This window comes from Colossoma macropomum, unplaced genomic scaffold (assembly GCF_904425465.1).
Source record: "Colossoma macropomum unplaced genomic scaffold, Colossoma_macropomum, whole genome shotgun sequence".
In the NCBI taxonomy this organism is placed as follows: Eukaryota; Metazoa; Chordata; class Actinopteri; order Characiformes; family Serrasalmidae; genus Colossoma; species Colossoma macropomum.
Window position 1 is genome coordinate 21,456,458 of NW_023494786.1, and position 13,646 is coordinate 21,470,103.

The 13,646-nt window shown below is 38.3% G+C and overlaps 1 protein-coding gene across 1 annotated transcript; it reads right to left on the minus strand.

The window, feature by feature from the left end:
* Positions 1-1,431: 1,431 nt before the first annotated feature.
* Positions 1,432-13,173, minus strand: pitpnaa (phosphatidylinositol transfer protein, alpha a). The gene is made up of 12 exons (XM_036563752.1): positions 13,026-13,173; positions 11,414-11,444; positions 9,117-9,265; positions 8,804-8,895; positions 8,487-8,494; positions 8,068-8,142; positions 7,780-7,863; positions 5,263-5,340; positions 5,026-5,136; positions 4,705-4,827; positions 3,210-3,277; positions 1,432-2,371 (listed from the first exon to the last, which is right to left on the minus strand). Exons 1-11 carry the CDS (start codon positions 13,040-13,042, stop codon positions 3,230-3,232), a joined length of 816 nt encoding a protein of 271 aa, XP_036419645.1. The 5' UTR covers positions 13,043-13,173; the 3' UTR covers positions 1,432-2,371; positions 3,210-3,229.
* Between the last annotated feature and the right edge of the window lie 473 nt (positions 13,174-13,646).

Consider the following 13,646-nt stretch of genomic DNA (forward strand, 5'->3'; position numbering starts at 1 on the left):
ATCTTGGTATCACCACCTATTTACCCCAAATCTGATAATAATATAACTCTGCTTTATTGCATTGACTCTTAATCTTGCTGCTGTGTACACAGCATTGCAATTTGAACTATTCCCTGCCTCAACACACTTGATCCAGCTGACGAAGGACTTGACAATCAGTTGATGAACTGGATCAGGTGTGTTGGAGCAGGAATAGCTGGTGGGTCCTGCTGTACCAGGATTAAGAAACACTGCCCTGTTGGATCCTAGGTTTTGATATTTGCCTTTCTGGTTGACACTGTTAAATTTTGAACAGAAAAGTAGTGCAGCATGATAAATTAACTATACCAATATCACAGTGTTCCTGTTGCCAAGCACTTCAGCTTCGTAAACTCTATTCTTTCAGTTTACTTATGCCATGTTAACTGGCATTTGTTGATTGTTTCTGATTGCTTAGAAACAAGAGGGTTAGAAATACATAAAAACTTTCTGGAAATGTGCTTTCTGTCTGCTGTACCTGTATAATATTGTGTAAGCCTCCCTTTGTTGTAATTTTAACAGAAGAAAACAAGCTATGCCAGGTGTGTCAGACATTCTGTCAGCCGCACTCAGGAAACATGGGATCTTCTAAACTATGATATATTTGTAAAATGTCATTAAATTGTATTAATATGGCCAAGCACTACAGTGAAGCACTGCGCCCATCTGTCACCATTCAAAGTTCTAGGCCGTACACCCACATTCATTGCAATATTTGCACAGTACTGAAATCATGAAAAGTTCCATTTGCAATATCTAGGCATATTCAAGTCAGTAAAAGCCAGCCATCTGGTACTGTACACACAACTAATCTCCATATGCAAAGAGAGGCAGACAATAAATAAAAGCAGGGTGATATTTAAGCTGTTTTTCTGCACAACTCTGATGTTTGTGTATGAGAAAGAGACAAAAGAGAAAAGAGAGCAAGGGAAGGTCAATTCTACTGAAAATCACAGTAAAACATCTCGACTCAGGGAAAGATACACAGATACACTTTCTGTCCTCGCTGTCTTAGTCTCACAGTTTCTGATTTGCTCACTACAAATCTATTAGAAACATTCACATTCTGTTAAAAGTGATAAGTGTCTAATAATACCAAATATGGTATTATATCAAATAGGGCTCTACTGAGTTTTGGGCCTTCTCTTTCTTGACAGCGTTCAATTTAAAAGGCCCAGCTTTCATCAAATGTGAGGCCAATCAGTCTTGCTTTTACTTCTACAGACTTTCTTTCAACATTTACACAGGCCTTCAGACCTCGGTTAGTGCTGGTTCCTCTGAGCTCCATTAGACATCAGATGATTTCTGGACAAGGGCCAAGATTTCATACAAACTCACACTGCTTTAAATTTGTCACATGGCAAACAAAACTAAACTGCACAGCAAATAATGACTGTTTCAGGAAAAAAAGACTCTTATTAATAAGTTCTTATTTTTATTTTAATTGTTTTGAATCATGATCATAGGAAGAAGAGTAGAACATTATCAGCCCAGTAAACACATACAGTGTTTCTCTATCCCATAACAGAAAGTTTGACAAAACTGCAAAATGCCCAGTGAATAAATACAATACAATTGATAAGCCCCATTTTAAAACAGAGGCAAAAGTACACAATTCCAAACATGTAGACCCAATTCAAAATTATCCCAACCCTGACATGGACTTACTCCAATTACAGTGAAGGCAGAGGCGCCTCAGAGCTAAATAACCCCATGTTCACTTCCCCTAGACCCTTAATGCATTTTAATCAGGTTGAGGTTAATTCATGTAAACACAATTACACCATACTGCTTAGACTTCGCCTTTTCAGAGGAGTAAAAAAAAGTGGTGGTCAGGTGCTGGCTTAGGTCCTTAGACACCACCTATCCAGACACACTCAGGGTAACTAGGCCGTTTTATCCTTAAGGCAGCTTAAAACACAATGGAGTGAATGCAGCTCAAAGGAGTGAATGGAGCTAGTCAGAGAAAACAAAAGTAAAAACCTCTGCTGAGTGTTGTGGTTTTGTTTGTCAGTGGTGATACAAATTGTATAATAATTTTAAATGTAAAAAAATGGTAAGCACAAAAACAATCAGTCCACTAAGTAAAAACACAGTGGGGGAAAAAAAAACTTATGGTGACAAAATCTCAAAACAAACAGCAGTAAATCATAAAAAAATAAACATTTAGAACAAGTGACATTTTCATATGTTATTAGTGTACGAATCAGCTGTGGGAGGGTTTTGCAGCCTGTAAGTGCTCCATGGTGTGAAGGAGTTGAGAGAGGCACCATACTGGACCATGAGGAGAGAAAGAAACTCTCTGACACCACTGTCTGGGACATGAACAATACTGCTGCTGGAAGGGCAATATCTAAAATACATCAAAAAATAAAGTGGAAAGAGTCAGATAATCAGTCTACATTAGAGGTGTCTGATGTTTTATGTTAAGGGTAAAATTCCAATCAAGCAGGAGCACACCTGATCCTGCTTATGTAAATAGTTGGTTTCAGTCTTCAAACAACTGATCAGGTGCTCCTACTTTTTTGAAATGAAAATCTTGCAATCACACCAGCCCTTTGTGGGTAAGATTAGACACCCTTTGTCTACATGAACACTACGTATGGTTAACAGCAGATTGTAGCAAATTCTAGTCTCTCCTAATATGTAATCAGCAAACACACAATTTATTTTTATTTTGGATGATCGGTGTAACGATTTTATGACATAAATAATGTGAGTCAAGGACATTGAATTGTACTTTACATTGCATTGAATGGCTGTAGCAACACTTTACCAAAAATTAGCTGTTTGGAAAAGTGTGAAGAGGAAGAAAAAGTTGTCAGAGGAGGAAATACACCAAAGACTTTCAGTACAACTAATGTTACTGAACACTACGAATATCTTAAACACACTAGAAAATGAATTGTGCTTGCTTAGTCCGCAGAATGCAAAAATCAGGTAAATCTCAAATAAGCAGTGTTATTGTCTTGCTTATTAACAAAAAAATTAAACGGCATCAGCTCATAAAAAGTCTTGATTAGTGCACCCTTTTAAAATGGTTCCTCTGTATGTGTACAGTTTTCTAAGGAATCAAGAATGACTACTGGCTTATCATGACTCAATTCAGTTGTCACTGTATGCCAGTGAAGCAGCACTCAGTAGCAATTATTCTACCAGATGCCAGTAATTAGAACCTTAAGTGTACTTACACAGTCCCAGCTGCAGGGCCTTAGTCATCTGCAGCAGACATCCCCTTTACTGGGTCCTTTTCTCGCATCTACAGAAGGCATGGGGGAAAAGCTTAGTCCTGAATACTGCACTAAATATGATAAAAGACGTATCTAATACAAACAGAAAGCCAAAAAAAAATATATATATAGTGGATACTTCTAGCATATTTTAGCATGTTACTTCAAGATGCTAAAGGCTTTGTTAATGCAGCATCATTCTTTTTGCATGCTGCTAAAAGAGCAGCTAAACATATAGGTAACAAGAAAATATATTTTGAATCTATGATAACGATATTACTGAAAAAGTCAGAGATCACCCTTTATTTAAATTTAATTTAAATCAGCCATTAAGTAAATGTCTTATTTTCCAGCATCAGGAAAAAGGGAAGAAAATAAAGCATAAAACATATAAAAACATAAATAGAGCTTTACATTGAAGTCTTAACAACTAAATATCAATTTGTTTTGTATTTTGTGTGTCCACCCTGCTTTTATTACAACTTCCACTCTTTTCAGAAAGCTTGCTTTTAGTTTTTCAAAGAAATCTGCAAGGATATTCCACAGTCTTAGACGTTCATTGCATTTTCTGCTTCTCACAACCCAAATAATGCCAAACACATTCAAAGATGTGGAGTTACAGACTCTGGGTTGGTCATTCCATTATTCTGAGAACACCAGCAGCTTCTTTATTTCATTAGTTTCAATGGTCTTGCATGGCTGTTATGAGTCCTATTTTCTCTTTTAATCATTTCTTCAACTCCAGTTTTGGAAACTGTTTTTTAACTTCCTTTGACTTTCATTTCCCTTATAAAACTGAATTATCTTATTTCTGATTCTGAAATGTCTCCTGAGAAATTAACAACTTGTTTTATGACTGTTTAGACTGGAAGTTGAGTAATTGAAAGGTTGTTATATTAATTAAAAGGCTACCATATATGTCCAGAAGCTTGCAGACCCTTACTAACCCAATATTTTTTTTTCTAAAATTAAGGGTATTAATAGGGGGTATTAATTCTAGAGCTTTGCTGCAGTAACAGCCTACTCTTCTGGGAATGCTTTACAGTAGATGATGGAATATTGCTGTAGGTATGTGACTGAATTCAGTCACAAAAGCATTAGTGAGGTCAGATACTGATGTTAGATGATTAGTTCTGGATCACAAACACCACTCTAACTCATTCCAAAAGGTATTGGATGTTGCTCCATCACTCCAAAGAATGCAGGTCTATGGCTTCACAGCCCAATGAAGAGCTTGGCACTGGGCATGGTGACCTTAGACTCATCTGCTCCAGATAGTCCAGCTCTATGCTTTTCTATAGAGATTACACAAGCTGTGTGTGTGCAGCAATGCCAGCCATGTGTGCACCTCAAAAGTAGCTGAATTCATCAGAAACAGCGTCTAGATGCTTTGAACATGTAGTGAATTTAACATGTTATAAAAGCTATTTAATACACTCTATACATTATTTAATACCTTGTCAAGTTCCTTTTGCGTATCCTCTTCCATCCGCCGAATGTCATCCATTGTCAAATCAATCCACTTATCCAACCAGCAGAAGAGCTGCCTATGGAAGTTGGTAAACAGACGCTTCTCTTGCTGGAAAAAGAAAAGAAAAAAAAGTTCATGTGCTACAGATGAAATGTATTGCAATCTGAAATCTCACATATGGAACAGGATCATTCCACTGCAAAAACTGAATAAACATGTATGTTCCAACTGTGCTCTTTACATTGTGCATAGATTACAAATGAACTAAACATATAAACACTCTATACAGTTCTTCTAGAGTCATACCTTGTGGATAAAGCCCTCCACCTTGTTCTGTAAACCAAACCACTTGAACTTGACAGTGACAAGCTTATAGGCACACATGTGAGGACAGTCTGTCTTCTGAGGAAGCTCTTTCTATTTTGGGAGAGGATACGCATGTGAGATTTAGCTGGGATGGACCTCTGGTGTATATGAACATTTCTATTGATAGATTATATGGCTCAGTTCAAGATTTAAACTTTTAAGGTATGTCATACATACTTTCCATTCTGGTCCTAAAGGCCCCCTTCCAGTCTTTGCAGACTTAAATGTGGCTGGATCCTCCTCTGGTTTAAAGTCCTGTAAGAGGGAGATGGAGAGTAAGTGAGAGAGCTGCCCCACTTTTTTTAAACAGTGAAAAGTTGATCTGTTCTCAGATTATGTTGCAGTCTTCAGAATCCCTTTCTTGAAGGTCAGCAACATTATGTTCTGCTATGAAGATTTATGATTTTCTTCCTGTCTCATAATGAAGATGTATGGTTTTGTACACCTCCCAATATTGTTTTGAAATTATCTCAAAGGACTATGAGTGGTCTATTTAATATTCCTTCTACCCACTGCACCTGGCAGCCCCTCTCACACTTCAAAGACTTGATTTATTTGCAGATGGAAAAATTCAGTGTCTTCTGGCAGAATAGCACAGTACAACAATGCATGAAATGAGTTTTAACAAAGTATTTTTAAACAATAGTGTTGAGAATGATTTGCAATTACACATACTTCTGCCATTTATTCATGCATACTTGTCTGTTTTTCCTTAATCCCTTAATGACTCCATGTACTTAATTTGACCAACTTTATTGCTCACCATAAGTGATTTTTTTTAATAAAGAAATCTGATCGTTAATCATAGTTCGACATCTGATTTTCTTTGTGCGTAACTTTTTGAACACTTTGTTTGCATACAGGAACAGTTCTATTTGTGTTTCTTTTAAAATGACTACTCACAGATGCGGAGGTAATCAAGACACATATTCCAAACATAAAGGACTGAAAGCCATGACAGATCTTTTTACTACTGAATGTAGTAGCCTAGGAAATCTCTTCACCTTTTTCCACCTCACTCAATATATATGCAAGAATTGTAGGATAAAGTTGCTTTTGTAGTGAGATAGTAGATGAGCACAAAGTAAAGGATAGAGTAGGGGTGTCGATATCAGGTCCTGTGGGGCCAAACTCCACAGAGATTAGCATTTTGCCTCTTCTAACACAACCCATTCAAGTTCATGAAGGCTTTGTTAATTAGTACTTCAGTGTGTTAAATTAAGCAGAATCTGTAGCAAATTTCTTGAACTCTAATGGCTGGTTTCTTGGACATGGATTAGCCTTACTCTTATGTCTCGTTCAGGCTTGATCTGTTTAGGTTTAACAAAAGTTGGGTTACATTTTATTTTGGTGGTTACCTATATCTACAAATGCCAAAGCTGTTAAACTGTGGTGAAACTCAGACCCTGTTTACCCCGGTCATCTGGAGTATCAGGATTATATTTCGAAATGCTTAATAGCAACATGGACCAACACTACTGTGCAAAACAAACTGCAGACGACTTAATAAACAATTAGTAACTGATTGCCATGTAATGAGTGGATTTGTATATTCTGTCCCACACAGGAATCAGTCTGACTAACCGGAGACGCATTTGACTAACAAGAGTAAACACATGTGGCTAAAATTTGTTCAGGATACAATCCAGATACTAGTCACAAAGTGACCAGGTGTAAACGGGGTCTCATCTGATTATTGACAGCATTAGTTTTAGGGATTATAATTTGGATTGAGGCTAAAGTTAGAGTTCCGATTGTTCTAAATTTCTGCATAATTAAGTTGTAAACAGAGTCAATCAGAGTGGTTTGATGTGAAATGCCCTGTTCTACAGAAACTTACCAAATTAAAATTGTTCTCAGTGTTGGTAATAGGAACCAGATGTCCAAAGAGTTCATTGCCCCTAAAAGGTCACTCACGAAAAGCTATAATATGAAATGGTAATGAACACGCTGCCTGATGACTGAGACACTGTTTAAAAATAATTTTCTGATGAAGTTTTAGACTAAAATTTAAAAGTTTTAGACTTTTAAAATCTGTTCATGGCAGAGAGGTACATGTAGGTGTTAGGAGGCAAAGTAGTACGCAAGGAAAACCTACTGTTTTTTTCAGATTTACCACTATTTTACTAATTTACATATAAAAGCTGAGAAAACGTGTGTAGGTTCACTGGGGTTTTAGACAGTAAATAAAATGGCTACTTTGTGTTGCAGACATAATGACCCTGATTCCTATCACAACCAGTGTAAAGAAATCTATATCAGCAATTTTCTCTAAAATGAACGATTTCACATCTAATCACTCTGAATGACTTTGTTTACATCTCAACAATTTAATTATTCAGATTTTTTTTAAAAACTCAGTTGAACTTGACATTTATTTTAATGAGTTATTTATCTAGTTATTAACTAGATATTTAGGATGATGCATTCAGAAAGCAAGTTTAGTGAAATATGCAGTTTCTACAATAACTCCAATTTCAAATTGATACTAACATTTATTTGCAACGAACATCATGACCCATTAAAAGTTTATCATGAAGGTATAAAAAAATATTTAAAAGTGCTTAAACTACAGATTCAGATTTACTGTGGCAAAGAGGAATGAGTGGGTGCTTAAGCCTAGAAGGATCCACATTCAATAGCAATGTACTAATAGCTGCAGTACATGCAACAAATGCCCCTGTGGTCACTCACCTTAGGATCTACTTGACTCTTGTCCGCAATATCAATGTAAACAACCTCAACCTTTTTCCACGTTTCTGGGTCAAGCTTGTGTACCTGCACAAAACACATTTAACAGTATAGAGGACATTGAGATAATAGTCTACTGTTTACATCATCTAGAAAAGTTCCTTAAACTTCAAATTAATATTTTCCCAACAGATGTGCAACACACTAACTGTATGTTTAGTGTGCAGGATATAGAACTTTGAGTTATTTTTTCAGTGATATACATTAGACAAGACATTAAGCATCACTCACATTTTCTTGGTCACCGATGTCAGGCTTGTGCCACGTCTCAATCATGATCATAAAATTATCTTTCATGTACTCATTCTGCCAAAAGAGAGGAAAAGATTAACGTTTCAGTCAGCATTATTCCTGGAACCCCCAAAATTCCAACATTTTTGAAGCATGACTATAGAGTATTTCTGTTAAAGAACTGCAGAAAAAGAGCAGTAGTTGGACACAAAAACACACACACAGCTGACAGAATGGCACAATTCACATTTTTGGTTTGATCTTGTGGGCAGGACATGTTACAATCTCCTCTGTCAAAAGCTCTCTTGCAACTGTTAGCATGCAAATCGGTAGTGTGTGCATTCATATTTAAATTAAGCAGTCTGCAAATCAATTTGGGTGAGGCCATGCCTAAGATAAATAAGGAATACAACACTTACTGTGAGAACTACAGATGAGGACAGAGAGAACAGCACATGGAAAAGACACAATTCAAAGTAGTTTAGCACACAGCTGTTGCAAAATACGTAGTATGTGCATTTTTAAATATAGTTATATTCAGGATACTCGTGCTTTTACCATGACTAAGACTGAGTGCATTTGGATATACAGTTTGGGCACCCCTGATCAGATTACACGGTTTTTGATTTTCAAATCTTGACTAAATAATCTTCAAAAAAGGTCTTGAGTCCGGTACTACAGCACTACAAATACTGGACAAGAATATGTATCAGTGTAAACCAGTTGTGGGACTTACCTGTGCGACAGTATGGGTAAGCATTCCAGGCCTTTTCATGGATATTTAGAGCAGATGATGGAGCCAGCATCCGCACAAACGTTGGTACTTTACTACATGAATGAGACAGTGAGAGAGAGAGCACTTAGCAAAAGTGAACAACTAGAAGCACAATGTTTATGAATGTATATTATATATACACACATTATATACACATCTCATTTACATACATTAAAGTAATGTATGTTCTCCAGTAAAGTTACCATTTTGGAGATACAAGGATTTGTTATGACAGTGACTGCATGCATAGTAATTATTCTTATGATGTGTTTACCTCTGCAAGTGGTAGATCTTGTGTGTGTACTGTCCTTTCTCCCCATCTTCCTTCTCATAGGGTTCATTCTTCAGCACCTCCACCCCCTCTCCTCCCCCCGTTTCATTCTTACTGGCCTCAGCTACTGAGTACAGCTGGCCCACCTGGTACTACAGAGCAGAAAAATCCACATTCATAGCGCACAGCACCTTACATCTACAACACTGTATTCTTGTGGAAAGAGGCTGCTTGGAAACCTTTACATTACGTCATGTGGTCGTGGAAATTATCTACAGAACTGTGTCATCAGCTAAGTTAGGCCTAAAAATTTCAGAAGTCTTGCAGCTCAAGGCAGGACAGTTAGCATCAAGACACCACAAAAGCAACTGACATGGTGTAAATTCAAAATCACAAGCCACTGACTTAGCCTCTAGTCTAGAGTCACCTAGTTTGAAGCAACCTCCCATTAGAGTAGATTAATGATCATTGTGTGCATTTGGCTGTTGACACTGATCCTGTGCAGATCCTATTGCCTGGATGTCAAAGTAGTTCTTCCAGGAAACTGACTAATGATGTGAAGATCTGTATAAACTCATGTGCTGCTGACCTGCCAACCCTCAACAGCCTTGTACTGAACCCTGAACCTCTAGGGGAGGCAATATGGCACAAAATGTATAATGATATTTCATTTTTTTCAGGTTTGATATGCTGGAACAAGCACAATATACAAGTCATGCCACATTTAAAAGTCCCATATCATGGAAGGCAGAATTTTCCTCACTTGTTTGATTTAAAAGTGTTTGATGTATTATATGAGCCCTTTACATAAAAACATGCAATCATAAGCTATCCAAAAACTACTATAATATCCACAATGATTTTATACAATGTTTTACAAATGCCCTGCACTAGATCCAGTTACACAGGCCTTATTATGCTCACTTTGTAATGCAACATGTGGTTAGTCAGTGTTCTTTAAGTAATGACAATAAAAGCGTAAAGCGTATTGGGACACAATTTGTAATGATTACAATGAAATACTATCATATTGCCCACCCCTACCTTTGCCCACCTCAAAAACATCTCCTGAGTTTTTAATTACATCACAGTACACCAGCAGGTGGGGGGAAAATAATATTGACCAATAATATTATGCTTTACCTCCCCCTACTTCCACCCCCCACCTATCAGTGAGCGAAATGCACAGCTAGCTCAGAGACCTGGTATCATGCTTCACTTGGAAAAGTGTCACAGCACAGAAGGAAAATATGCTGCCCACTTACAGAGGAATTCCTTAGATTTATCAGGCTGTTTGGATGATTACATTTTTAAGATGTAAACAAAGTCATTCAGAGTGGTTTGATGTGAAACTTGTCACGACAGATTTTTCACAGGTGGCGATTTAATGTTTTTAGGTCATTTTTGATAACAAATAAAATAGCTATATTTGTGTTATGGCTTTATAAGACATCATGACTCCTGGTTCCTATCAACAACATTATAATGAAATCGAATCAGAATGTTATCAAATGTAGCTCATTTGCAATGCTATGTACCACTGTAGTGAATGATTAAGCAATTGATTCGATTTATTGCAGGTTGTCCCGAGTTACAGTAATGCAGACTTTAGAGAGCCCTGCCTGTGAGCTCACAGTTAGGAGTTAATACACAACAACCCAGTTAAACAGTGCCACATCCAAGACAGAACATACAAATCATCAATAACTACACATATACAGCTTCCATAATAATTATTTCCAAAGCCTAATATATTAACTAATACGGTTTCAGTCAGTACGCCAAATTGATGGTGAAGCTTTTATGAGCAAGTTGCTTTGTTTCAGCATAACCCACATTAGTAAGACACAAAATGCCACTACACATCCTCGACCCAGGCAGACCTTCATGAGATTAGCCTACTTTTTAGGTTTTCAAGCAAAGGATAGGCATCAACACACAGGCTGTGGGAGAACAGAACTACTTTTAAATGCTGTGATGTGAAGTAATAAAGAGGAGGAGACATGTCACCAGATCAAATGAATGCCAACCTTTGGCTAAAGTACAGGGCCAAGGGATCCCTGATAAAGACCCTGTATTAGATCAGCACTGTCTTGAGTAAATTTAATAATGTAACGCAATTCAGCTCATATAGTCTGTTATACAATAGACTAATGTCTGTTGTAGAGATACTCTGGATCCTTTTTTAGAGTCTAAATTCACTTTCTCTAATGCAGCAGAGAATCCTGTTTTACTGTAGAGAGCCAAAAGGAAGTACACAGGAGGGCTGAAAGTCTGGAAAAGAAAGACTCAGCACTTACCTCTTCAACAGAAATAGGAAGGACAACCCGGCTGGAAGAGAAAAGTGGGTCCATTACAAAACAGCCAGCATGGACACAAGTTTTCCTACCTCATTTTTAATCTTATTATTAGAAATAAACACAACTACCATTTTAGTGTGAAGTCCTCTCATACATCAATACTTACCATTTACCTGGACTAAATGGAGTTTTAAAAAGCAGCCTATTTGTTTCAATTAAGTATCCTGTCAAGTCCAATCTACTAACAGCATTAATAAAGCACCTGAATGATTTATAATACACATATGCATGTGTGTGCTATTAGATAGGTCAAAGGTTGAAGGGAAATGGTCACACCTAAACAGCCAACAACTCTGTACAGAGGGGCTACAGTAAAGAGCCTAAAGCTTTAAGATGTAGCCAGACCATGTCAACATTCAAAATGTGATTATTCTGAACAATGACAGTTTAACCGCGGTCACAGAGTTGGGCAATACAGCAAAATGTAATATTGCGATACTTCAGTAAGTTTCTTTTAAGATAAATGTCATGATATGTATTTTTTCCGCATCTGGTAAGTCAGAACAGACATTTAAAAAAATACTGCCAAAACTATGAACCCAATTACTTGTATTCAACATTTCACACGCTGTGCTGAACTAAATCCATTTAAACAGGACTGTTTATGCTCTTTTTAATCAAACATACAGTTGGGGAAGTTATTTTTAAGTACTAATGATATCCACGATATGCTCTGAGAAGCATATCGTGATGTAGTTTATCACGATAACGACAAATGTCTTCAAACTGTCCAGCTCTCCGTGATCATCATGTACTAAAGACCTGTAACTGACGCGTACAGAGGCGGTCATTGGTTTATCAGCAGTAACGCTACAGTAAGTGAGACACGTGACTTGGAGAAAAGCAGCATGTGACAATCACATTTAATAAATAAAACATCAAGATGTAGAAATAACACAGCTCCGAGTTAAGCTAACCTAAAGAACAGCGAGTCGGCATTTGCAGTGATAAGCACCTCATTCTTACGATTCCCTGATCTTATGACTGCAACGTACATTAATCAGTTTACATAATCAACATCAGCGATATGAACAAGCCGCGGTTTGCCGAGCTGAGTTATAAACGACTGGCTATGCTAAGCTAGCACTTATAAAAGTTCCGCAGCGGGTGAGCAGGTACTCATCGAATAGCACATCCGCGTTTGACACCAAATCTGACATTAATCGGAACAAAAACGCCACTATCTGACCAAAAAACAACTGCATTACATTAGAGAGTTTGGACTGATTTAGAAAGCAGAGCAGCCAAAAGTCAAGTTCACGCTGACGCTGCCCATCTTCTGTACTCAACTAGCTGGCTAACTCACTCTTTCCTCAACGAAGCTGAGCTTCTTGTTCGAGTTTTCCCGGTCCACCTTAAATGGTGCGGCAGTTACACTCTAGCGCCCCAGGCACAGGAGGGAACTGCGGCACCATTTAAGGTGGAACGGGAAAATTCGAACAACAAGCTGGCGAATAGGAAGCCAACTTCAGCCTCGTCTCTTTCCTGAGAGGCGCAGCGGAGGATATTTCTGAGCGTCCTTATAGGAACCTGTACACCCGTTACTACTTACTACTCTTTAATAAGCATCTTCTGGCTCTCGCGTCGTCGTCCGCAACATTCAAAAAGGTGTTCAGACCAGGCAGCTTTTCCCGTCCGCCTTCCTTCAAAACGGCTCCTTTCGAGTTCCTGGATTTCTTTCGCTATTTCTTTAAATTCGTTTCCTGAAAGATGTCGAAGGGGGGCGCGGCGTTGTCACGGCAACCACACCCACGCGCCGGCGAGGCCGCTCTGGATTGGAAGGAACGCGTAGTAGCCTTGGTGACGGTTGGCGGAGGCCACGCCCCTCCGCGTTATCTTACATATAAAGTAAAGCAGCGCTCGCTTTAGCCGAGGAGAGTGTGGGAGGAAACGTCAGCGTCGCGCGTTCCTCCTGGTCGTCCAGTAATTCGCTCTTTAAACACGGGATTCCGGCGTCCACGTGTCTAAAGAGCAGAAGATTACTGGGTGGAGTTAGTGTGCTGAATGCGGCTTTTCAGTCTGAACCCTCTCTCGGTCCAAACCAGCCTTTCCTGTGCTTCACAAAATAAACACACCAGACTGGTCTTCCTCCATTCCCCGTGTAGCCTTCTACTGAGGGAGCTAGGTAGCTCTGACACACAGGTGTGGACACCTCGAAGCTCAGCACGGTGGT